General features: G+C 48.7%; 1 protein-coding gene across 2 annotated transcripts; it reads left to right on the top strand.

Annotated features, from left to right (window-relative positions):
• The first annotated feature begins 5,259 nt into the window (after positions 1-5,259).
• On the top strand, positions 5,260-25,772 carry NYX (nyctalopin). 2 transcript variants are annotated; one of them, XM_036271548.1, is made up of 4 exons: positions 5,260-5,483; positions 5,803-5,880; positions 24,186-25,609; positions 25,651-25,772. In XM_036271548.1, the coding sequence occupies exons 2-3, from the start codon at positions 5,859-5,861 to the stop codon at positions 25,592-25,594; spliced, it is 1,431 nt and encodes a 476-aa protein (XP_036127441.1). In that variant the 5' UTR covers positions 5,260-5,483; positions 5,803-5,858; the 3' UTR covers positions 25,595-25,609; positions 25,651-25,772. The 2 variants fall into 2 exon arrangements, with proteins under 2 accessions (XP_036127441.1, XP_036127440.1); XM_036271547.1 differs by having other exon boundaries at positions 24,186-25,772.

The raw sequence follows: 25,772 nt of genomic DNA, 5'->3' as shown, positions 1-25,772 counted from the left end.
GCCTGGGAAATGAAGAGAGACCTACTTTTGATGCAATGTAAAAAGCGATGAATTCAAAAGAGGCCCCAGGGCGGCGTGTCTTTGGGCAGTGGACAGTGCTTGTGGCGTGAAATGGCAGGAAGGGACCCTGGGCCAGCTCTTCATTTACACATGAACAAACAGGATACCAGCCTCCATCAAAACTCCGTGGCCGGGTCAGGAGGACACGGTACCGGGAGACCCTCCCCAGGGTGTGACCTTTGACAAGTCAGGCCCTCACCCTGGCATCCCTTGCAGCCCGACACAGTGCGGCCCCAGGTGCATGACTAACGTTTCCGGCAATGACGCGCCCTGGGACTTTCCCGGCCCGGCCCCGCCCCGCAGGAGCTGGTGAGACCGGCGCGGCGGGGGCGGGGAGCCGGCGGGGGCGGGGAGCCGGGAGCCGCCCCGCCCGGTCCCAGGGCCTCAGCGCCCCCTGGCGGCCACGCCTGGCGAGGAGGCGCTCAGCTGCCCCCGCCGGGCCTCTTCGCCCCGGGGTGGGGCTCGGGCGGGTGGAAGCCCGCAGAAGCTGCAGAGGTTTCGCAAGGACAGGACCTTAAGGGGGGGAGGGGACAAAAAAAAACCACTGTGTCACGCGAGGCTGCCAACCAGGGTTAGCGAGCTGGACTAGTTTTCTGACGCCCAGGGAGGGGCGGATGGAGGGGGCTGGGCTGCAACGTCCAGACACGTGACTGCTGTCGCCTGCTCGCCGGTACCGCGGTGGCGCGCCCTGCGCCCCGGGGGACGGAAGGGGGCGCGAGTCGCGCCGGCTCTGTCCTGGCCTGCAGTTGCGGCGACGTCACTCCACCGGGGAAAACGGAACAAAAGCTGTTTTCTCAGCCCCTCCCCTGTCCCCAATTCCAGAAACAAGGCCCCTGATCCCAAGCTGGGCTATCCAGCCCCCACGGAACTGGGTTTCGATCGGAAGGTTGGATGTGGAAGGACAAGGGGAGGAGGATGGTTTGTCAGTAGAGAACAAAGGAGTTAGGTGCTTTAGCCACAGGATGGGTTCAGTCCGGGTAGTTTAGGGGTGCCTGGCAAGAAGAGGAGTCTCCCCCTTCCACTGCATATACAGGCAGTGGAGGTGGCCGCAGGGATGGGGAGCCCTTGTGTCTCAGTCTTGCTAGAGTCTGAAAAACCCAGGGGCTAGAAGACAATTGGACTGAGTCCTAGCTCCACCTCTACCTGTCACCCTGGGGAGCAGGTCACTTAATCTTTGTGGGCCTCAGTTTCCTCACTTGAAGAATGATGGTCAGAACTGGATTATAGCCCTGGCCGGTTTGGCTCAGCGGTTAGAGCGTCGGCCTGCGGTCCTGAGAGAGACCCGGGTTCGGTTCCCGCTAAGGGCATGTACTTCGGTTGCAGTTTGTCCCCGGCCCTGGTCGGTCGTGCGGGTGGCAGCCACTCGATGTGTTCCTTTCACATCGATGTTTCTCTCTCTCTCTCTGTTCCTCTCTCTCCCTCCCACTCTACCTGAACAAAAAAATGGAAAAATGTCCTAGGGTGAGGATAAAAAACAACAACTGTATTATAGAGTATGTTTTAAGTAGGCTAAGGCCCAGGAAGTGAGGTTGCCTGTCCCGAGTCGACCCAGTAAGTCCGAGAAAAAGGTGGGGCCAAGGCGGGAGCGTCATTCATCCCAGTTCTCTGTCCGGTAGCTCCCAGCACATTCACATGGGCCTCATTAGCAACCATTTGTACACCACAGCCTGTGTGCGGAACATAGGCTCACCCTCAGTGTTTGTGGGACCTGGGGCAAGAGAACACAGGGGCCCACATACCCTATATCCAAATATTTAAAAGTTATAAATCAAGCTAAGAAACTTAAATAAAATATGTTCTGCCCTACCTTGTCATAACGATCTGGAAAGCCAGGTTCAAGTTTGGAGTTTTCGTATTGGCGCTTCTTTACCAGTTCTGAGCTGCAACGTGGTGGCAAAGTGAGTGGCCCCAGCTCAAGGTCCATAGTGTCGCTTCTCTCTCTACTCAGCTCGGTCCACCCCCCACCACGAAGGTCCTTTCCCACGCATGTCCTCGGGTGCAAACAGCCGCCTCCTACAGGGCCACTTCTCCAGTGTGCACCGTAGTGAGTGGCACAGTCTACCCTCAGGAGGATGGACTAGGAAAAGTGTGTTCAGAGTCTGTTGGGCAGGGAGTTCTGAGGCCCCAGGTACCCAGAATGTAGTTTTATTTTATTATTTTTTATCCTCACCCGAGGACATTTTTCCATTTTTTGTTCAGATAGAGCGGGAGGGAGAGAGAGGAAGAGAGAGAGAGAAACATCGATGTGAAGGGACACATCGAGTGGCTGCCACCCGCACGACCAACCAGGGCCGGGGACAAACTGCAACCGAGGTACATGCCCTTAGCGGAAACCGAACCCGGGTCTCTCTGTACCGCAGGCCGACGCTCCAACCGCTGAGCCAAACCGGCCAGGGCCAGAATGTAGTTTTGTGTGGGCATGTCCATTGGCCCCTTGTGCCTTCCTTCACCTTGCCCAGTGTGAGCACTTGGGTCAAGTACAGCCCTGGCCCATCCAAACACTATCAACGGGAAGACTGATGCCTGTGGGAGGAGGGAAGGTGCTAGGAAGGGGCTCATTTCTTAGAGAAGGTAGCATGTGTGCTAAGCCTGCCAGGAAGGATAGGTTTTCAGCAGGTGGTGAAGTGGGAAAAGAAAGGAGCAGAGGCCTGGGGACCTGCCATTCAGGGTCGGAATATCTGCGAATTGTGACCACAGTACACAAAGGCTGTGGAGTTGGTGAGGGGCAGCTTCGCCCATCAGATCAGGTTGAGACCCTACAACCCATCCCGGGGCAGCTCTGCACTGGGCAAAAGTTCCTATACTGTTCCACCCATCATGCCACCTTGGTCATCAGCGCTCATTTACCAATTCCAACTGGGGAAATTTGGCTACTCCACGCTTTCAGAAGGAATTCTGCCCCCTGTTTTGCTGAAAGAGATGACCCCGGAAGAAAGCTTTCTTTAGGAATCAGTGCATCTGCATCATTTTGCCTGGTAGCCAGAGGCTGCTGCAGAATGAACCAGCCCTCATTGCCCCTGGGAACAGCCTTCTACCAGGGCTGGAAGTTGGTGGATAAACGCCCCAGCTCCCTACCCTGCAGTTGAGCGAAGTCTGAGATGTGAGCGCTACATCATCGCCCAGAGTTCGCCACGGATTAGGCTGCACTTGCCCACAGTGCAAACTTGCTTGATAGCACCTTCAGTTTCTGCTTTCCCCACTCCCCTGCTGGCTCTTTCTGCAATCACCTCCCGAATAAGTACTTCCATTCGCATCCCTGTCTCAGGATCTGCCGCTGGGGGAGCCGGACGAAGCATAAGGACATTTCGTGTTGCAGTTGGGCCCGAGGATTCTCATCTGTAAATAAAGGCGTGGAAGGAGACGATCACTGATCACTGAGTTTGCCTCATTTGTTTCGTATCAGATGAACTGGGGCACCTGGCTTTGTTCCACTTGGTGTCAGGGTACAGTGTGCCTGTGCCCCTGCCCCTGTGGAATGGTCTTGTCTCTGGAGTGTGTGTACGGGTGTGCGAGCAGGAGGAGGGGCATCAGAGGAATAGAAGGAATCTGGTTTAACATCCAAGTCCCCTCTGAGAGGCTGCTGACCATCTGAACTCGTGAACCTAAGGAGGAATTCTGTCTTTTCCTTTCATTAGAGGCTCCTTGCTGAGTCCCTGCAGACTGTCCCCCACCAATACAGCAGCGATCACAAAGAAATGCTGGGGCTTCCCACCACCCCCTCTCGGGAGGGAAGCTTTTCTAGAAGGCCACCTGCAAAGGCAAAGTGTTGCATCCTAAGCCACCTTTATTTCACATACTTGCTTAGCACACAGCCCTCCTCCCCTTTTCTGCCCCTTCTTATCAGCTGCTGTTTGCGTTGCGACAAAGAGCCAGCAGGGTGCAAACTGCCCCGCCCGCCCCTGAGCGGCTGGGGGCTGGGCTAGGTAGATCTTTGGATAAAAGGGTCCCTGTCTGAAGTTACTCTTGGGAGCATGCCAGTCAATTGCACTTCCTGCGAAAACCCCTCCCTCCTCCCCCTCCCCCCACCATGAGAACAAGTTTTTGATTCCAAGGCTGCTTGTCCCCCATTTGGAGTCACCTGGAGGATGGGCGCCTTCCTTTCTCCCTTGAGAGCCTCTGATTGTTCCTTACTTGCCACTAAGGAGAAGTGTGTGATTTCACAGGCAGAGAAGGTCTTTCTCAGGGAGATCCTGGGCCCAGGGCAACAGGCCCACTAGCCTGGAGAAGACTGAACGCAAGGTCGACCCGATAAGTCAAGGACAAGGGTTATAGGTGCAGACAGGCTGCTCACGAGGCCACGTTTCAGCCTCTGGCCTGCTGCTGGGGGAGTGAGGGGAGGCTTCGTTGGGCCAAGGTTCAGGATGAAGACCGCAAAGGATGCCTCCAACACTAAAGCCAATGTGGCCAGGACGGCAGGTTGCCATGGATACCTGGGAGTTGGATCCCAGCAGAGCAGATAGCCAGGCCTGATGGATATGCTGAGGCCAGAAAAATGTGGGGACACCCGCACCACAGTCACACCTTGAGCAGACCTAACCACTCCCCTAAACTGGGGCTTTCTGAACTTCCCTGAGCGTAAGAATCTTATTCAAATGTAGGTACCGATTCCAGAGGTATAGCGGTGGGGTGGGGGGTGCTGAGCATCCAAAGACCTAACCAGCTCCCCACGTTACCGCTGCTGCTGGTTGCTGGGCCCCTCACTCTGAGTAGCAAGGGCCTGAGTCCTGATGGATTTGAGAAACCCCAGCCACGTTCTGAAAATGGCCCATGGACCTGCTGCCTTGGGCGGTGGCCAGCACAGCCTCAACCCCCGAACTGGGTCTCTAGCCTGATTGTCATGAATGTGGCATCAATCACTCCAAAGAGGAAAATCAGCAGCCTGCATTTCGGGAAAACATCATTATTTTAAGCTGCCCTGGCCATTCCCCACTTCTCCGAGTTATATAACATGTCCTCGTGGAAAATGCTGATAACGCTATTTGGGTGGCAGGAAGCCAATTTCTGGCTGCGTATTGCTTGGGGTTGGGGCTGGGGTCAGGGCAGGAGGTTGGGTCTGCAAAGGATTTAAGGAGAGAAAGGGGCCAGGCAGCTGGAGAGGCCGAGGCTTGGGGATAAAGCCGATTGGTGTGTCAGCAAAATCTGTCACTGGCTTTGTGATTCGAAAGGCAGACACATTCTTTCATCTCTGGTAATCCTCATCTGATACAGGATTTTCCTGCCATTAAATCTGGAGAAAGAAAAATAAGCACTCAAACCTGCACAAGCAACGATTCCTCCTCGCCCCCTGCGCACCACCCCCACCTTATCTGTTGGACGATTTTTAGCGCCTGTGGCTGCCAGACTTGAAAGATGGATGGGCTGAGGGAGCCAAAGGCTGCCTCGGAGGAGGAGGAGGAGCGGGGACAGGCCGACCCCCCAGGATGGTAAGCAACACTTGGAGACTATTCACTAAGGCTGTTCTGCAGAGGTTTCCTTTCTGTTCATATCCCTATGGGGTTGTCAGTGAGTCCGTCTGAGTGGCTGTCAGGGTTTTCTAAACAGATCCAAGCTGTCGGGTTTTTTCTTGGGGGGGGGTTCTGATTAGCTGTTGTTATTGGTTCTTCTTAACCCAACACCAAGATTATGGGGGAAAAGTGAGTGTGAAGAAGAGGGGGAAAAGCAGGGCAGTCGAGGAGGAAGTATGGAGGTGCGGGGAGGGCCTGCGTGTCCAGGCACCTGGTGACCTATGCTCTCTCCCCTCAGGTAGGGATCCCACAGCTGGGTGGTTCTAAGCCACCAGGCTTGTGAAAGGACACGGGATGCTGGTCCTGCTGCTGCATGGTGAGTTTTGAGGCCCACTCCTGCTGTCCCCCACCAACCTGTTGTCAGTAGGTGCAGGGGTTGTGACGCCCGTAGAAGATGCTAGAAGATGTGTGGAAATCCAAGGAGCATGGTCTTCAAGCGGCTTCCGTGAAAGCTGTACCTGAACGCCAGTTGGGATTAGGTTTCAACTGAATGTGTGATCGTGGGGGAGGGGATGGAGAATGAGAGAAACAGGAGGTATTGGGTTTTTTGTGTTTAAAAACAAAACTGAGCCAAATATAGAAAATAACCTTCTGGTGATTTTCTTATTCGAATTTCAGACATGAATTTATTGACATAATCACCAAAAACTGAAGTGGCTTTCTAATCACATTATTTTAATCTCGTTTAGGTTTAAAAAAAAATTTTTTTTCCTTTATTGATTTTAGAGAGAAAGGAAAGGAGAAGGAGAGAGAGAGATAGAAACATTAACGAGAGAGAACATTGATTGGCCGCCTCCTGCACGCCCCCCACTGGGGATCGGGCCCACAACCTGGGCATGTGCCCTGACTGGGAAATCGAACTGGTGACCTCTTGGTGCATGAGTCCATGCTCAACCACTGAGCCACACCGGCCGGGCCTAATCTCATTTAGTTTTTAAAAATCCTTTAAAGAAACCATCTTCCTAAAGGAAGAAGAAAAAATGGGAACTATCATGTTGGAACTGTGTGATGATGGATGTTGAAAAAAATTTTTCCAAGTTTTTGCCCTGTTGTTCTGTGGGTTTTAATAAAACTCCTCACAAAGTTTTTCCTACACCTCTACAGCTCTAGGTGCTCAAAACCGAGGTAGCCCAAGAAAACAAATCCCTTGTTAAATTCTGCAGTAAAAAACTCTAAACAAAGAATCTGTTTTTCTGACCCTCGGGTGAATATAATTATCTGAAGTTGTAACTACCCGTGTCATAGCAGTGCTAGCAGAGAAAATTTTCCCCGATAATTCTAAAATGGTAATAGAATTTTTTGGCTCTTTATTCGATCTTTTCAAAAAGCTGAATTTGCTCTATTCAATGAGTCAACAGGTACACACAGTACCTTCAATACACTCAAGGGATATTATGCGAGATGATTGCATAGGTTTTGTTCTTGAGAAACTTCCATTCTTTTATGGAAGACCCAACAAGTAATGAGAAAAAAATTGGAACAAGGCACAGGGAACATTATGATAAATAGAACATGACTGCCTACCTCGAGGATCCTGCAAAGGACAGAGGTTGACATTTATATAATTACAAACAGCCAGCTCCTTGCCAATCCCCCCTACCTAGAAAAGGATATGAAGTTTGATTGACTCACTGGGACAGAATGTTTACTTCCAAAAGCCAGTATTGTTTTAAATGTGCACCAGAAAGCTCTCCTGTTGCTCGCAGAGCGCAGGCAATATTCATAGCCCGCCTGCTGCAAAACAGGAACTGTCTCTGCTGCAGAGAAACTGAAATCCATCTAGACTTCTTGTGACAAGTTGGAGAGCTTAGTGGTGACATCATTGGCTAACAATAGATGCACTTAAAATTAATGACCATCTCCACATCCCCTGGCATTTCATTTAAAACACACTCAGCAGCACAGATAATAATTCCTTTGACTACAAGGCACAAGGATTACGGACGACGTGTTCCCGAGAAGTAGGCAGGGATAGAACTCTACCTCTTCAAGAAGAGAAAAATGACTACATGAGCCTGATGAAACAAATCCGAAGTGGCTCGCAGCAGGGCAGATCTGGGGCAAAACGGAAACAAATTCTCTGGACACAAAGGTCGCCTGGAAGGGCCAGGTCTCTCCCCCTCTCCCCCTTGTCAACCTCTTCCAGACTCCCCCTACTTGTCACAGCATAATATCCCATTTCCGCAACTGTTTACAGGGTCCTTCACCATCGGCTTGCTCCAAACTGCGAGTCTTTGAAGAGGGCCAGGGTTTGTATTTTATTCATCTCACAGTCTAGAGTCTAAGACATAGTAGGTACTTCATAAGGGTTTGTTTGTTGAACGAGTGAAGCCACCCAGGTTAGAACCGTTGCAATATCTGATAAAGGTCTTGCATCCAGAACTTTATCAGATATTGTAGCAGTGTATACACACACACATATGTATTTAAAAACTCTTAAAACTCAACGATAAGGCAAATAACCCAATTTTTAAAACCAGGCAAACAAATTTGAATAGATATTTCATCAAAGAAGGTATACAGCCCTGGTCAGTTTGGCTCAGGAGACCAGAGAGTCGTGGATTTGATTCCTGGTAAAGGGCACATACCTCGGTTGTGGGTTCGATTCCTGGTAAAGGGCACATACCTCGGTTGTGGGTTCGATTCCTGGTAAAGGGCACATACTTCGGTTGTGGGTTCGATCCCTGGCTCCAGTCGGGGTTGCGTGGGAGGCAACCTATCAAAGTGTCTCTCTGTTGCTGTTCCTCTCTCTCTCCCCCCTCCCTCCTTCCCACTCTTAAGAAAATCAATGGGGAAAAAAAGAGAAGATATACAAATGGCTGATATGAAAAGATTCTCAGCATCATTAGACATCAGGGAAATGCAAGTGAAAACCACAATAAGATACCACTTCACACTCATTAGGATGGCTAGAGTCAAGAAGACAGTCAATAATAAGTGTTGGTAAGGATGCGGAACAATTGGGACTCTCACATGCTGCTGGTGGGAATGCAAGATGGTCTGGCCACTGTGGAAAACAATATGGCAGTTTCTTCTATAGGTCTACATCTAATTACCATTTCACCCAAGAATTCCACTCCTAGATAAATGAAAAACGAAAACACATGTCGCCCTGGCCAGTTGCTCAGTGGTTAGAGCATTGGCCTGTAGTCCAGAGAGACTGGGGTTCGGTTCCCGCTGAGGGCATGTACCTCGGTTGCAGTTTGTCCCCGGCCCTGGTGGGGTCGTGTAGGTGGCAGCCACTCGATGTGTCCCTTTCACGTTGATGTTTCTCTCTCTCTTCCTCCCTCTCCCTCCCACTCTGTCTGAACAAAAAATGGAAAAAGTGTCCTCGGGTGAGGATAAAAACAACAACAACAACAACAAAACAGCATTTGTCCACAAAAAGACTTGCACAGCAGTCCTTACATCAGCTTTAGTCAAAACAGGTGAAAACTGGAAGCAACACAAATGCCCATCAGCAGGTGACCGAGTACGCAGATCGAGGTACATTCATACAACGGAATGCTGTTCAGAATAAAAAGGAACAATCAACCGATATTCAGAGCAGCATAGATGAACCTCACAAACACAATGTTGACTAAAATAATTACTTGATTCCACTTACATGAAGCTCTGGAACAGGCAAAACCCATCTATATTTCAGAAAGCAGATTGTTGGTTGCCTGGAGGCGAGGATGGGGAGGGGGCCGCTGTCAAAGGGGCCCCAGGACACTTTCTGAGTGGTAGAAATGTTACAAATCGTGATTGGGGTGGTGGTTACATGGGTGAATACATTTGTTATATTTACTGAACTGTATACTTCAAATGGATACATTTTATTGTAAGTAAACAATACTTCAATCAAAGTGATTTAAGAGGAAAAGGAAAGCTGTAGGGAGAAAACAGCTGCACTCCAGGGAGAACAGAGCCCTCATTACTGAGCCCGGCGCTGTGGAGCGGCCAGCAGTGTGTATGTGAGATTCATCCATGTCACTGCATAGATCAGTGGCCCCTTCCTTTTTTTATTTCATTGATTTTAGAGAGAGAGGAAGGGAGAGAGAGATATAGAAACATTGATGAGAGAGAACATCGATTGGCCGCCTCCTGCATGCCCCCCACTGGGGATCGGGCCCACAACCTGGGCATGTGCCCTGGCCGGGAATCGAACTGGTGACCTCTTGGTGCAGGGGTCCATGCTCAACCAGTGAGCCACACCGGTCGGGCTGTACTTGTTTGTTTATTCATTCCCTTATTGCTGAGCATTTAAGTTGTTTCCAGTTTGGGGCAATTATCAAGATATAGACCCCGAGGCCTTTCTGTGGCCTTGTGCTTTTCTTCTTAGATGAGACAGCTTTTCGTCTCAAGATCCACAGGGCCTGTGAGGCCATCAGCGGACCACCCTTCTGGAGACAGACTGACTTCTCCATTCTCCATGACTCACATTGGCCAGCAGAGCTAGAGCATGATCCTTTCTTTCCTGTCACAGAAGGTGTGAGAAGCAAGTTCTGGGGTCACCATGAGGCCAGAGGCCATGGGATGTTTCCCCCGCTGCAGTTCTGTCCCCAGCCCAGCCCGTTCTGTTTTGAAAACCCAGCACTGGGTCATGGCCTGAGGAGCAACCAGGGTAGCATTTGCCGGGGGTGGAAGGAGAACGACTTCTAGAGCCAAAGTGGCTGAAGAGATTTTGCTGAAATCAGAAAACTGACCATATTTTCCTTTGGTATTTTGGTTTCACGAGGCACAAGTTCTTTGAAAACAATGAGAATGAAGAAACACTTTAAACTCAGCCTGTGGTTGGAAACTGCATGAGTAACTGTTCCAGGAAACCTCAAGGGGGAAAAGCACATATTAGAAAAGCTAAGCGCCTACAAAGGAGAAATTCCTCAGCTGGTCTGCATTAAGACATCATTCTGAGGCGTGTGAGCCCAGCCATCACTGCCTCCCAGCGGCTCGGGGCTTGGCCAGTACACTGACCAGACACAAAAGCAGGGACCCATTTCTGCTGATTGCTCAGATTCAGGGACACCTTGTAACATTTTTTTTTTTAAATCCTCACCCAAGGATACTTTTACATTAATCTCCAGATGGAGCTGGAGGGAGGAAGTGAGGAAGAGGGAGAGAGAGAGAGAAATCCTCACCCAAGGATACTTTTACATTAATCTTTAGATAGAGCAGGAAGAAAAGAGGGAGGGAGGGGGGGGAGAGAGAGAGAGAGAGAGAGAGAGAGAGAGAGAGAGAGAGAGAGAGAGAGAGAAACATCGATGTGAGAGAAACACATTGATTGGTTGCCACCTGCACAACCCCAACCGGGGCTGGGGACGAACTGCAACCGAGGTACGTGCCCTTGGCCGGAATCGGACCCAAACTCTTTGGTCCACGGGCGATGCTCTCACTGCCGAGCCATCCCGGCTAGGACTCGGAACATTATTTTTAAGTGAAGTAAAATTTACATAACATAAGCCTGGCTGGTGTGGCTTAGTGGTTGAGCATCGACCCATGCATCAAGAGGTTGCTGGTTCGATTCCCGGTCAGGACACATGCCCAGGTTGTGGGCCTGATCCCCAGTGGGGGGCATGCAGGAGGCGGCCAATCGATGTTCTCTCTCATCCATGTTTCTATCTCTCTCCCTCTCACTTCCTCTCTTTAAAATCAATAAAGAAAAAAAATTACATAACATAAAAATAACCTTTAATCATTTACAAGTGTACGATTCGGTGGTATTTAGTACATTCACAATGTTGTGCAACCATCACCCTTATATAGTTCCAGGACATTTTCATCACCTGAAAGGCAACTCTACCTATTAAGCTGTCATGCCTCATTGTTCCCTAATCTATTAAGCTACTTTCCGTCTCTATGGATTTGCCTCTTCTGGACATTCCGTACAAATGGAATCATGCAATATGTGGGCTTGTATGTCGTGCTACTGTCACCTAGCCTAATGTTTTTGAGGTTCATCCACACTGTAGCATGTACTTCATCGATTTTTTTGGCAGAATAATATTCCACTATGCGGAGACACCACCTTTTGTGTATCTATTCATCTGTTGATGGACATTTGTTGTTGCCATCTTTGGGCTATTGTGAATAGTGCTGCTACGAACATTTGTGTACAAGTATTTGTTAGAACACCTGCTTTCAATTCCTTTGGGTACATTCATAGGAGTAGACTTGCTGGGGCATATGGTGACTCTAGGTCACACCTTGTAACATTTTATATCACACAGATGAACCCCCATTTTTATAATGCTGGTCTTCTTAGACCGTTGGTTTTCAGTTGGGGCTGTATGTTGGAATCACCTACAGAGCTTCAACAGGACCGATGCCTAGTTCCACCCCTGAAGAGTCTGATGTGATTGGTCTGGTGTGCAGCCTGGGCATTGTGAGTTGTGAGTTGGTTAAAAGTTTCTCAGGTGGCCTGGCCGGTGTGGCTCAGTGGTTGAGCGTTGTCCCATGCACCGAGAGGTCGCTGGTTCAATTCCCAGTCAGGGCACATGCCCAGGTTGTGGGCCAAATCCCCAGTGGGGGGCATGCAGGAGGCGGCCAATCGATGTTCTCTTTCATCGATATTTCTCTCTCTCCCTCACTTCCTCTCTCTCTCTAAAATCAATAAAGGAAAAAAAATTTTTTTTTAAGTTCCTCAGGTGATTCTTATCTACAGCCCAGGTAGAGAACTATTCTAGACTCTTCCTTGCAGTCTACTTGTAGTCATGACTTCAATATTCTGACTTTTGGTGTCTTGCTTTCCACTCTGGGGCGGATTTCCACATGGTCCTTGAAGTATCAGTTCCTTGGTGGGATTTAATCCTGTGACAACAGCGGCTCATGGAGCCTACTCGCTTTGCACCAGGCTTTCACAGCTGTTGCAAGCTTTCCCACTCACCTGCCCCTCATCAGTGTCCATCTGTTACAGATGAGGAAACAGATGCAGAAAGGTGGTCTGAGGTTAAAAGCAAAAACAAAGCAGCGTGAGAGAGCGGGGATGACAGGCAGTGTCCTGAGAGTTTGTGAGAGAACTAGAGCGAGAGGCCACACCCTCAGGATGAGTGTCTCTAGACTGAAGGCTCTGGAAAGCCCCACATGTGAATCCTGGAGCTCTGACAGAGGCCGGCTGAGCTGGGGCCAGCCCTGAGCCCGGCCAGTCCTGCTGAGTTTCTCATCTTCCCCGCCCTGCCTCAGACTGGGAATAAAAGCACTGAAGCCTTTTCAGATTCCCACCTAAATCCTTCCCAAAAATCCTGGTGTGAGAAGAGCACTTGCTAAGAACTGCCAAGGAGTTTGACCTTCTTTTCTCACAAACTGGGATCTTTATTTTAATTTGGTAAATGTTTTTCTGGCCAAAGTATTCCCATGGAACTCAGCTTTGGACGGCCAAGGAGATTTGTTTTTGGAGCGATCACTTCTGATTCCAGGAGAGGCCCCTTTACATTTGCATTTGGAACAATCAGGGGTGGCCTAACCCATTCTGAATTCAATTTTCTCTGTTCCCTGGCAATGAATGGCAAGGAGCTTCTTTTTGATTGAGGGGCACTGCTTGTCCTGAACTTAAGTTGTCTTCTCTTTCGGGGTGGAGCGTTCGCAAGGTTCTTCAGGGAAAGGGGGTGGGCGGGAGAGACAGATTCTCTACACTGTTAGGAACGGCCTTATTCAGGGTGTTGCTCAGGAATCCAGTTGCAAACCATAGAACCCACTCTAGGTCGTTGAAGCCCCGAAGGGGTTTATTCAGGCATGTTAGGTGTTCCCAGGCCTCCTGGTTGGAGGCCCACTGCCTGGAGCAAAGCCTAAACCAGATAGTGGGGCGGTTCCAGCAAAGAGCCTTTGGCCACCACCACTGGCGACACACCTGACAGCTCACGGAAATCATGTTGGGTGCTGCGTGCTGGGTGTCAGAAATTTCAGCATGGCCCTGGCCGGTTTGGCTCAGCGGTTGGAGCGTCGGCCTGTGGTCCAGAGAGACCCGGGTTCGGTTCCCGCTGGGGGCATGTATCTCGGTTGCGGTTTGTCCCCGGCCCTGGTTGGTCGTGTGGTTGGCGGCCGCTCGATGTGTCCCTTTCGTGTCGATGTCTCTCTCTCTCTCTTCCTCTCTCTCCCTCCCACTCTGTCTGAACAAAAAGAAAGAAAGAAATTCCAGCATGGGAGCATGGGAGCCTGACAGCCAGGTGCCTGTGCCACCATCCTGGCTAGAAAATGGTTAGTGTACTGCCTGATGCCTATTTCGGGATCCAAGTCTCGCTGGGTGCGTGTGATTCACAAGCTAGGGCACGTGCTTGGGCCCTAGCTCCAAGGGCAGTTGGGAAAGAGTTTCTGGTTTCAACCTTGAGGAGGCAGGATTTACAAGATAGGAAGTTCCCTAAATGTAGAAAGAATGCTCAAAAGGTATTGAGGAGCCAGAAATGGCGTCAAATGTCCACTACTGTCAGAGATGGTTTGGTGGCAAGAAACAGAAATCCACTCGTCCATGCAGATGGTTTCAATGCGTGTCTGAAATGAAAATAGGGCGATGTCACAGAAACAGCTGCTGCAGGGCCTTATGGGAACTAGAGAGCTGGCCAGCGGCTCCCCCCTCCCTGCTCTCTGGCTCTGTGATTCTCGGGCTGGCTCTAGTCTTTCTGCACACCGGTTTCCCACCAGTTTCCTCACCTTGTCCTTGGCTCCTGCTTCCCTGTAGCTTTGACCTGCATGTAGGTTTGTTACAAATCCTGGCCCCAACGTCCTACAGGTTGGTTCTCACACAATTTCACCGTCTGTTCCGTGTTTATAGGGAAGGAATCAATCTGATTCTGCTTCATCCTCGGCCCGAACAGCTGTGGATGGGAGGGGGCCGTAGCGACACATGAGGCTCTAAGTGGGGTGTTTTTTTCTTTGAGGTGGTGGTTGGTAACAGCTGCTGCCCAAACATGGAAAATGAGAGCCAGAAGGGCCCCCCAAAGGTCAGGATGTGCAGGCCCTTCAGTTTACAATCAAAGAAGTGGACGCTCAGAGTGGCTCGGTACGTGGGGTGGAAGTAGTACAGTATAGTGGGGAGACAAGACACAAAGGTTGGTGTTTATTTATTTATTTATTTTTATTTTCATCCGAGGACATTTTTCATTTTTTGTTTAGATAGAGTGGGAGAGAGAGAGAGAGAGAGAGAGAAACATCAATGCGAAAGGGACACATCGAGTGGCTGCCTCCTGCACGACCCAACCAGGGCCGGGGACAAACTGCAACCGAGGTACGTGCCCTTAGCGGGAACCGAACCCGGGTCTCTCTGGGCCGCAGGCCGACACTCTAACCGCTGAGCCAAACCGGCCAGGGCAAAGGTTGGTGGTGCTTAACCACCCTGAACCTCAGTTTCCTCTTTAATGAGAAGAGAATAATACCTTGCAGGACTATCATCTTAAATGAAATAATATATGTAGCAAGCTTAGCCCTGAGCAAACACTAATTTGCTCATATTTGTTATATGAGCAAAATAATTTGATTAATTTGAGGGACGTATACATGCTCATATCACCCAGATAATATTCCTAAACTATGTCTGTAGGTAGCTGCTGTGCTTTGTGATGGGGTCTCTCTGTAGGCCTTGTTCTGTTGAGCTCCAGAGCCACTGCCGGCAGCTGTGTTCTAGGACTGCATATAAATGTGGTCGTACAGTATGTATTCTTTTTTTTATCCTCACCCGAGGACATTTTTCTATTTTTGTTCAGATAGAGTGGGAGGGAGAGAGAGAAACATCTATGTGAAAGGGACACATGAATGGTTGCCTCCCGCATGACCCGACCAGGGCCGGGGATGAATCACATCCGATGAATCCCTTGACGGGAATCGAACATGTGACTGATTGGTCCAAAGGCCGATGCTCTAACCGCTGAGCCAAACTGGCCAGGGCAGTATGTATTCTTTTTTGTCAAGTTTCTTTGCTCAACATAACGTTTTTGTTGTTGTTCCTGTTTGTTGCTGAGTTATATTAATGTATTGTAATTTTCTTCTCCACTGTACTGTCAGGTAATTTCTACTTTTTATCTATCATAAATAAGCCACTATGAACATTCTTGTACAGTCTTTTTTAAAATTTTTTTATCCTCACCCAAGGACATTTTTGCATTTATCTTCGGATAGTGTGGGAGGGAGAGAGTGAGGAAGAGAGAGAGAAACATCGATGTGAGAGAGACGCATGGAGTGACTGCCACCCACACGACCCCCACTGGGCCGGGGACAAACTGCAGCCAAGGTACGTGCCCTTCGCGGGAACTGAACCCCGGTCTCTCTGGGCCGCAGGCCGACGCTCTAACCACTGAGCCAAACCAGCCAGGGCAATAGTATCTTTAAAAAAAAAAGCTTTATTGAGGTATAATTGGACATATGACAAACTGAACACATTAAAATTTTTTTCCATTTATTGATTTTAGAGAGAGAGGAAGGGAGAGGGAGAGAGAGATAGAAACATCGATGAGAGAGAACATGGATTGGCCACCTCCTGCATGCCCCCCACTGGGGATCGGGCCCACAACCCCGGCATGTGTCCTGACCGGGAATGGAACTGGCGACCTCTTGAGGGGTCAACTCTCAACCACTGAGCCACACCGGCCGGACCAAACTGAACACATTTAAAGTGTACCCTCATGAAACCATCAGCACAATCAAGATAATGAACATAGTCATCACCCCAAGATTCATGCCCCTTTAAAAACCCCTCCCTCCTGCCCTACCCTGCCTCCCTACCCCATCCCCAGGCAACCACTGATCTTTCTGTTACTATAGACTAATTTTTAGTTTCTAGAATTTTATCTAAGTGGAATCATAGTATGTACTCTTTTTTATCTGGTTTCTTTCACTTGGCAGAATTATCTTGAGATTCATCCATGTCGCATGTATCAATAGTCCATTCCTTTTTATCACTGAGTAGTATTCCATTGTATGGATAATAGTAATTTGTTTACACATTCAACTCTTTTTATTATTATTTTTGTTTATTGATTTTAAGAGAGAGAGGAGGGAGAGGGAGAGAGAGATAGAAACATCGATGAGAGAGAACATCAATTGGCCGCCTCCTGCATGCCCCCCACTGGGTATCGAGCCTGCAACCCGGGCATGTGCCCTGACTGGGAATTGAACCAGGACTTCTCAGTCCATGAGACGGGGATGATGCTCAATCCACTGAGCCACACCAGGCGGACTACCAATTCAACTCTTGATGGGTGTTTGTGTTGTTTCCAGTTTTGGCTTATTATGAATCAAGCTGCTGTGAACATTCATGCCAAGTCTTTTGGACGGGCACATGCTTTTATTTCCCTTGGAGTAAATGGATGGATCATAAGGTAGGTGTATGGTTAACTTTTTTTTTTCTAATCCTCACTGGAGGATACTTTTTTCCATTTTTATCTTCAGATAGAGTGGGAAAGAGAGAGAGAGAGAGAGAGAGAGAGAGAGGAACATGGATGTGAGAGACACACATCAACTGATGTCCTCTCGCATGACCCCTACCAGGGCCAGGGACTGAACCGCAACTGAGGTATGTGCTATTGACCAGAATCGAACCCGCGACTCTTTGGCCCGCAACTAATGCTCTAACCACTGAGACAAACCGGACAGGGCTGGTTAACTTTTAAAGAAACTGCCATATTGTTTCCAAGGGGTTGTACCATTTTACATTCCTATCATCAGTGTAAGAAAGTCCCAGTTGTCCCATATGTTCTCCAACACTTGGTATGGTCAGTCTTCCTAATTTTAATAGGTGGCTATTTTAATTTGCATTTCCCTAACAACTAATGATGTTGACCATTTTTCATGTGTTTATTTGTCTTTTTTATATCTTTTTTATAAAGTGTTTCTTCAAATATTTTGCCCATTTATTACTTGGGATGTCTACTATCTTATTATTGAATTGCTTTTTAAAATATTTATTAAATTCCCTGGCCGGTTTGGTTCAGCGGTTAGAGAGTCAGCCTGCGGTCCAGAGAGACCCGGGTTCGGTTCCCGCTAGGGGCACGTACCTCGGTTGCAGTTTGTCCCCAGCCCTGGTTGGGTCATGCGTATGGGAGGCAGCCACTTGATGTGTCCCTTTCACATTGATGCTTCTCTCTCTCCCTTCCATTCTATCTGAACAAAAAAATGGAAAAATGTCCTCGGGTGAGGATAAATAAATAAATAAAATAAAATATTTATTAAATTTATTGGGGTTACATTGGTTAATCAAGTGTACAATTCCAAAATGTTATCTGTATATTGCATTGTGTGCTCACCACCCAAAGTCAAGTCTCCTGTTAACATTATTATTGTTTTGAGAGTTCTTTATATATTTTGGATACAAGTCCTTTATGAGATATAAACAGAGGAAATATACAGACATTTTCTCTCGGTCTGTGCCCCGCTTTTTGTTTTCTTAACAGTGTCTTTCAAAGAGCAGAAGTTTTTAATTTTTATGAAGTCAATTATTACTTTTTTCTTTTCTTTTTTTATTTATTTTTTATCCTCACCCGAGGACATTTTTCCATTTTTTGTACAGATAGAGTGGGAGGGAGAGAGAGGAACAGAGAGAGAGAGAGAGAGAAACATCGACGTGAAAGGGACACATCGAGTGGCTGCCACCCACACGACCAACCAGGGCTGGGGACAAACTGCAACCGAGGTACGTGCCCTTAGCGGGAACCGAACCCGGATCTCTCTAGACCGCAGGCCGACTCTCTAACCGCTGAGCCAAACCGGCCAGGGCTATTACTTTTTTCTTTTATGGTTAGCGCTTTTATTTTGCCCTAAGAAATCTTTGTGTACCAGAGAAGAAGGGAGAGAGAGACAGAAACATCAAAGCGAGAAGAAAAAGAACATTGATTGGCGACCTTCTGCACCCCCCCTACTGGGGATCGAGCCTGCAACCCCGGCATGTGCCCTGACCAGGAATTGAACCAAGTCCACGGGACGACGCTCAATCCACTGAGCCACACCAGCTGGGCAGCTTGTTTTATTTATTTTTAACTGATCTTAGAGAGAGGGAGGGAGGGAGAGAGAGAGAAAAAAACATTGATCGGTTGCCTCCTGCATACACCCTGACTAGAGATTGAACCCAAAACTTGGGTATGTGCCCTGACAGGAATCACACCTGCCACCTTTGGTATACAGGATGGTGCTCTAACCAACTGAGCCACTGAGCAGCTGATCTTGTTTTCAATCAAATTTTGGAAATTGATTTCAATTTTTTTTTCTGCCATATTCTCTCTCTTCTGTCTTCTGGGACTCCAAATACATGCATGTAAATCTAATTGCTCAATATTATCCCACAGGTCACTGAATCCCTGATCATATTTTTTCCAATCTTTTCTCTCTCTGTGCTTCATTTTGGATAATTCCTATTGCCCTCTCTTCAAGTTCATGAATCATTTCTTCTGCTGTATCTAATCTGCTGCTTTTCTTACTCAATACTTTTTTAAAATTTCAGATATTGTACTATTCAGTACTAAGAATTGCGTTCATTTTTAGAGTTTCCATACTTCCTCAAAAATTCAAATCCTCATGTCTTCGCCCATTAAATATATTTTTCTATAAATTCCTTAACCTATTTATAATAAGTCCTTGTTTGGTAATTCCAACATCAGAGCTGTCTCTGGATCCGCTCCTGTTAATTTTTTTTTTCTTTTTGATAAGTGTTATGTTTTGCTGCTTCTTCACCTATCTAGTATTATTTGAATACTGGCTATCATAGGTGGTAGTTATAGAAACTCTAGATTCTCTTATCTTCCTTTGAAGAGTACTGAATTTTGTTCTGGCATTTAATTAAATCATTGGCAGATCACCTTAACAGAGGAAGGCTTAGTTTTAGGCTTTGCGAGGGTAGGTCTAATTTAGTTTTGCCCTCTGTCCTGCAAATGGTCTTCACTCCTAAAGCGTGACCCTTTCTGGTTTCAATGGAAAGCTCCAGGTATTTTTACAAACTCTTCTAACTACGTGGACCTTGAACTCTTAATCTGTCTCCCATAACTAGGAAATTACTGAAATCTCTGTTTAGCTATTTTGGCCTTTAGTTCTTGACTCCTTGGAGTCACCCCACACGCATGATATGCACTTTAGGACTCCAAACAGGGATTCAAGGGTAGTCTGTATGCCAATTTTGTGTCTCCCTCTTTTCCATGTTTTCCCTGTTCAATGTCCAGCCACTGTGGCAGCTGAACACTTTGACCTTTAACTCTCAGCCCAATAAGACTCTTGCTTTCTGCTTGAGGTCTATTCCCTGTGTGCAGTGTGGACTTGAAAACACCCTGAGAGGAAAAGCCAGTTAAATGTAGCTCTCGCCTAGTTTGCTTCTCTTCTTTTAAGAGTTGTATCTACTCTGGTTGCCTCTTTAGGTTGCTTCCCAGTGCCTCCAAACAATTTTTTTTTAAATATTTTTTTTCACCCTAGTTGGTGTGGTTCATTTGGTTGGAGCATCCTTCAATTCCCGGTCAGGGCATATACCCAGGTTGTAGGTTCTATCCCTGGTTGGGGCATGTGTGGGAGGCAACCAATTGATATTTCTCTCTCACATCGACGTTTCTCTCTCTCCCCCTTCTCTCTAAAATCAATTAAAAAAAGAAAAAAGTACTTTTTCCCACAGTTTACACTAGCTATCTGCAAGAATATTAGTCTGATACAAATTACTCTGCCATTTATTGCAAGCAGAACTCACCCAAATATGTTATTATTATTATTAAAAAAAATTTTGTGCCATCTTCTCTGGGTTATTAGGCACGTAGTTAGTCTTTATATTGGGTAAGCCAACACTGGCATTTGGTTGTCTGAGAATTTACTTGATTTAATTTAAATTTCACTAAATAATCCAGTAAATTAGTTATTCCTTATGCCTATCAAAGTTTCAAAGGCTGGCCCTGGCCAATTTGGCTCAGTGGTTGGAGTATTGGCCTGTGGACCTGAGAGTCTTGGGTTTGATTCCAGTCAAGGGCATGTGCCTTGGTTGTAGTTCAGTACTCCACCCTGGTCAGGGTCGTACGGGAGGCAACCAATCAATGTGTCTCTCACATCAATGTTTCTCTCTCTCTCGCTCCCTCTCACTATGTCTGAAAATAAATAGAAAAATACCCTCAGGTGAGGATTGAAAAAAAAAGTTTCAAAGGTTGAAAATAGGTCTCTAATGGTGATAACATCTTGAATGTTTAAAGTTTAAAATAAACTTTAGTCTATGTTCTGAAATAGGCATTACATTGACATGGTTCAAACTCTGAAAGGTAAAAAGTATATACAATAGCCCTGGCCAGTTTGGTTCAGCGGTAGAGCATCAGGCCGTGGAACAATGAGTCGTGGGTTTGATTCCAGCCAAGGGCACGTACCTCGATTGCAATTCATCCCTGGCCCTGGTTGGGTCGTGCAGGAGGCAACCAGTTGATGTGTCCCTCTCATGTCGATGTTTCTCTCTCTCTCCCTCCCACTCTGTCTGAAGATAAACAGAAAAATATCCTCAGGTGAGAATTATTTTTAAAAAGTATATACAGTAAAAATACTCATTCCTCTGGCATGTTTTCTAAAAACTGGCAGCCGCCCCACTGGTGTGGCTCAGTGGTTGAGCATCGACCCACGCACCAAGAGGTTACCAGTTTGATTCCCCATCAGGACACATGCCCAGGTTGTGGGCCAAATCCCTAGTGGGGGGCATGCAGGAGGCGACCAATCCATGTTCTCTCTCACTGATGTTTCTATCTCTCTCTCTCTTCCTTCCTCTCTATCTAAAATCAAAGAAAAAAAATTTAAACTGGCAGCTACATTTTTTATCTCTTACATAATCAAGCAAATTGGTTGTATTCCATATGTCAGAATCCCATGAATTCTTTGACAAAGAGTTTTTGAAAACATAAATAAATAGCCCAGCCAGTGTGGTTCAGTGGATTGAGTGTCATCCCATGGAGACTGTGAGGTCCCCTTTCGATTCCCAGTCAGAGCACATACCTGGGTTGCAGGCTCGATCCCCAGTAGGGGGCGTGCAGGAGGCAGCCGATTGATGTTTCGCTCACATCGATGTTTTTATCTCTCTCTCCCTTCTCTCTCTAAAAAAGCAATACAAATATATTTTAAAAGAATAAATAAATGACATCCTCCAGCAGGAATCATTACAGAGGAAGGCATCAATTTCATTTAATTCTGTAAACATTTATGGAGCCATACAGTGTGCCCAGAACAATGTTAGCTATTGTGGAACAGAAACATGAGTCATATGGTTGAGAGTGCACTTCTGTTAATTAGAAAGAAGAAGAGAGTAGAATTAAGGACTATTTGTAAAGAAATCTGATACCTTCTACTTGACCCAACTGGAAGAAGAGTCGATAAAAAAAAAAAGTTCCGCCTTTGTCCAGCTGACACCAGGACTTAAGGTTATATTCTTGGCCCTGTCTCTCTAACATGGTATCTCTCCAGGTCAGCAGCTGCCCTGTTTACAGCCAAACTCAGTACAGGGTCCAAGAACCTTGCTGTAAACTTGAGTATAGTTCTTAGGGACAGAGATAAGCCAAGTCAAGCCTCTGCAATAAGAATACTGAACTAGCTACAATTTACAACTGAAGGGTTGCTCAAAGGGCCGAGTATTCTCCTGCCATGTCTGAAAGGTCTGAATCCCCTTCCCAGCAGCTGCAAAAACATGGAGTGTCCACAAACTGAGGTACTGAAAAGACACTGGAAGCTGAGCAAACCTACCGAGGCAGCAGCGAGCCTAGCCTGCACACTCCATGTGTGGCCACACCTTCGGGTTCCCTCGAGGGCTTGGATAGGCTAGGCAGGGTACACGGTGGGAGGGACAGAATGGCAGGCCTATAGTGTTAGCTAGGAATTTAGGAGTACTTCAGATCACATTCACTCTACCTGTGACCTGCTTCTGACTGGAAAATAAAACTACTGCATCTTCCAGGCTGCCTTTTCCATTGGAACTCAAGATGGGGCTTAGGACCTCTGGCTATCACTAGGAAACAGGCCATGCCATTTTGTTTTGCTGCAGGTGGTAATTCTACTTGGAGGACTTTTGAAGTCTTTCTGATCCTCCATTCAAATGCTCAGAAAAACATTGATTTGCAAGTACCATCCTTACCCATGATGATGTAAAAATGTCTCTAGACTCTAAAGAATAAAGGTTGGTGAATGGAAATTAACTGTACAGTGTTTACAATTAGAAACATCTAAGAGAGAGAGAGAAATATCGATGTGAGAAACACTGATCGGATGCCTCCTGCATGCCCCCTACTGGGAATCGAACCCCGAAACACGAAACCCAGGCATGTGCCCTGACTGGGAATCAAACCTCTCTGTGCATGGGACACATGCTCAAGCAGCTGAGCCACACTGACCAGGGCCACAATTATTCTTTTGCAGTGTGAATGGTCACTGATAGTTTGTTTAGTATGCTGTCCTTATGGCTTAATTTTAGTGCTGTTAAAGAAAAAAAAAATGGTGATATGATTTTCTTTCATTTCCAACCTCCTGTTCTCTAATTCTCCCTTCTTCATGAGGCTTAATTTACTCAACGGGAGTTTTCAGAAATTGAATTCATATGGTGGGAGGGACTACTAGTGCAGCATCAATAGAAATATAATGCAAGCCACATATGTTTAAATTTCCAAGTAGCCCCATTAAAAAGGTAAAATGAAACCGTTGACATTAATTTTAATATTTTAGTTAACCCAATATATCTAAAATATTTTAACACATAATCAATATAAAAATTGATATTTTACCTTTTTTTGGTATTAATCTTAAGATCTGGTCTGTATTTTACACTTACAGTACATCTCAATTCCGGCTAGCCACATTTCAAGTGCTTGAGAGCCACATGTGGTGAGACTGGGCAGTATAGGCCTAGAGTGTGGGCCATGGTGATGTCTTCCAGGCCCCCTGCACATGCAGACAACACACCCTCTGGGTTAAATTCTAGGAGAGCACAAGTGATGATATAGGCAGGCGAGGGTTTAGAATGGGGTCAGATGCTGGAATCCCAGCTGGGTTTTGCTGATTAAGATAACTGGGATGGCCCTGGCCGGTTTGACTCAGCAGTTAGAGCGTCAGCCTGCAGTCTGGAGAGACCCCTGTTCCTTTCACGCTAAGGGCACGTACCTCGGTTGCAGTTTGTCCCCGGCCCTGGTTGGATCGAGTGAGTGGCAGCCACTCGATGTGTCCCTTTCACGTTGATGTTTCTCTCTCTCTTTCTTCCTCTCTCTCCCTCCCACTCTATCTGAACATTGAAAAAATGTCCTCGGGTGAGGATAAAAAAAAAAAAAAAAGATAACTGGGATGCGCCCTGCCCGTGTGGCTCAGTGGTTGAGCATCAACCCATGCACCGAGAGGTCGCTGGTTCCATTCCCGGTCAGGGCACATGCCCAGGTGGTGGGCCCAGTCCCCAGTGGGGAGCGTGCAGGAGGCGGCCAATCAATGTTCTCTCTCATCCATGTTTCTATCACGCCATAAAAATCAATAAAGAAAAAAAAAAAGATAACTGGGATGCAAAGGGGTGGGGAATCCTGTGCAAGATCTAGGATGGAAAAGAGACCATTTGGATGATGCGGCTCTGCAGGAGGGATGAGAACTTGGTGGAGGGCTGCATCCTGCCACGCACACAGAATTTTAGCTGCAGTGACCCTCTGGTTCACAGTCGTTCATTGTTTTGTCTTTTCTACCCCTTCCCAAATCCTGCCCCAGTGGTGGTCCTCGGCCTGCACAGCGCCCGGGCAGAGGAGGCCTGCACGCGCACCTGCCCCGAGGCCTGCTCCTGCGGCAGCGCGGACCGCGGCTGCTCCGTGCGCTGCGACCGCGCCGGCCTCCTGCGGGTGCCGGCCGAGTTCCCGTGCGCGGTGGCCTCCATCGACCTGGACCGGAACGGCCTGCGCTTCCTGGGCGAGCGGGCCTTCGGCACGCTGCCGTCTCTGCGCCGCCTGTCGCTGCGCCACAACAATCTGTCCTTCATCACGCCTGGCGCCTTCAAGGGCCTGCCGCGCCTGGCCGAGCTGCGCCTGGCACACAACGGCGACCTGCGCTATCTGCACGCGCGCACCTTCGCCGCGCTGGGCCGCCTGCGGCGCCTCGACCTGGCGGCCTGCCGCCTGCTCAGCGTCCCCGAGCGCCTCCTGGCCGAGCTGCCCGCGCTGCGCGAGCTCGCCGCCTTCGACAACCTGTTCCGCCGCGTTCCCGGCGCGCTGCGCGGCCTGGCCAACCTGACGCATGCGCACCTGGAGCGCAGCCGCATCGAGGCCGTGGCGGCCAGCTCCCTGCAGGGCCTGCGGCGCCTGCGCTCGCTCAGCCTCCAGGCCAACCGCGTCCGCACCGTGCACGCCGGCGCCTTCCGCGACTGCGGTGCCCTGGAGCACCTACTGCTCAACGACAACCTGCTGGCCGAGCTGCCCGCCGATGCCTTCCGCGGCCTGCGCCGCCTGCACACGCTCAACCTGGGCGGCAACGCCCTGGGCCGCGTGGCGCGCACCTGGTTCGCCAGCCTGGCCGAGCTCGAGCTGCTCTACCTGGATCGCAACAGCATCGCCTTCGTGGAGGAGGGCGCCTTTCAGAACCTCTCGGGCCTCCTCGCCTTGCACCTCAATGGCAACCAGCTCACCGTGCTCACCTGGGCCGCCTTCCAGCCTGGCTTCTTCCTGGGCCGCCTGTTTCTCTTCCGCAACCCGTGGCGCTGTGACTGCAGCCTGGAGTGGCTGCGGGACTGGATGGAGAGCTCTGGGCACGTTGCCGATGTGCCGTGTGCCTCCCCTGGTTCCGTGGCTGGCCTGGACATCAGCCAGGTGGCCTTTGGGCGCTCCTCCGATGGCCTCTGTGTGGACCCCGAGGAGCTGAACTTCACCGTGTCCAGCCCGGGCCCGTCCCCAGAGCCAGCGGCCACCACCGTGAGCAGGTTCAGCAGCCTCCTGTCCAAGCTGCTGGCCCCTAGGGCCCCAGTGGAGGAGGCGGCCAACACCACCGAGGGGCCAGTCAATGCCTCGCTGTCCGACAGCCTTCCCTCAGTTGGGGTGGGAGGCTCAAGCCACAGCACCCTGTTTCTCCTCGGTTCTAGTCTCCTGCTCAGCGTGGCCCAGCATGCGGTGTTTTTCCTACAGACATACTGACCCTGCCACACGGGGGTGGCCCACACTGCCGGGAACCATGCCCTTGGCCGATGAAGGATAATTTACTTAATTGGGCTTGAAGGTGTTTGTGGTAGGGGGAGAGGGAAACAGGATGGGAGGAGGTGGTGAGATTCCAGCGGAGATGGAAGGAAGAGTTTGCCTCTAGAGATGGCCCTAG

Source organism: Molossus molossus, unplaced genomic scaffold, assembly GCF_014108415.1.
Source record: "Molossus molossus isolate mMolMol1 unplaced genomic scaffold, mMolMol1.p scaffold_m16_p_2, whole genome shotgun sequence".
In the NCBI taxonomy this organism is placed as follows: Eukaryota; Metazoa; Chordata; class Mammalia; order Chiroptera; family Molossidae; genus Molossus; species Molossus molossus.
The sequence above is the reverse complement of the archived record's forward strand: the minus strand, read 5'-3'. Positions and strand labels throughout refer to the sequence as shown.

Excerpts from the sequence above, each read along its gene's own strand:
- NYX (XM_036271548.1), top strand. The coding sequence starts at position 5,859 with ATGCTGGTCCTGCTGCTGCATG. Across the intron at positions 5,881-24,185 it reads GCTGGTCCTGCTGCTGCATG|TGGTGGTCCTCGGCCTGCAC; the intron begins GTGAGTTTTGAG and ends ATCCTGCCCCAG.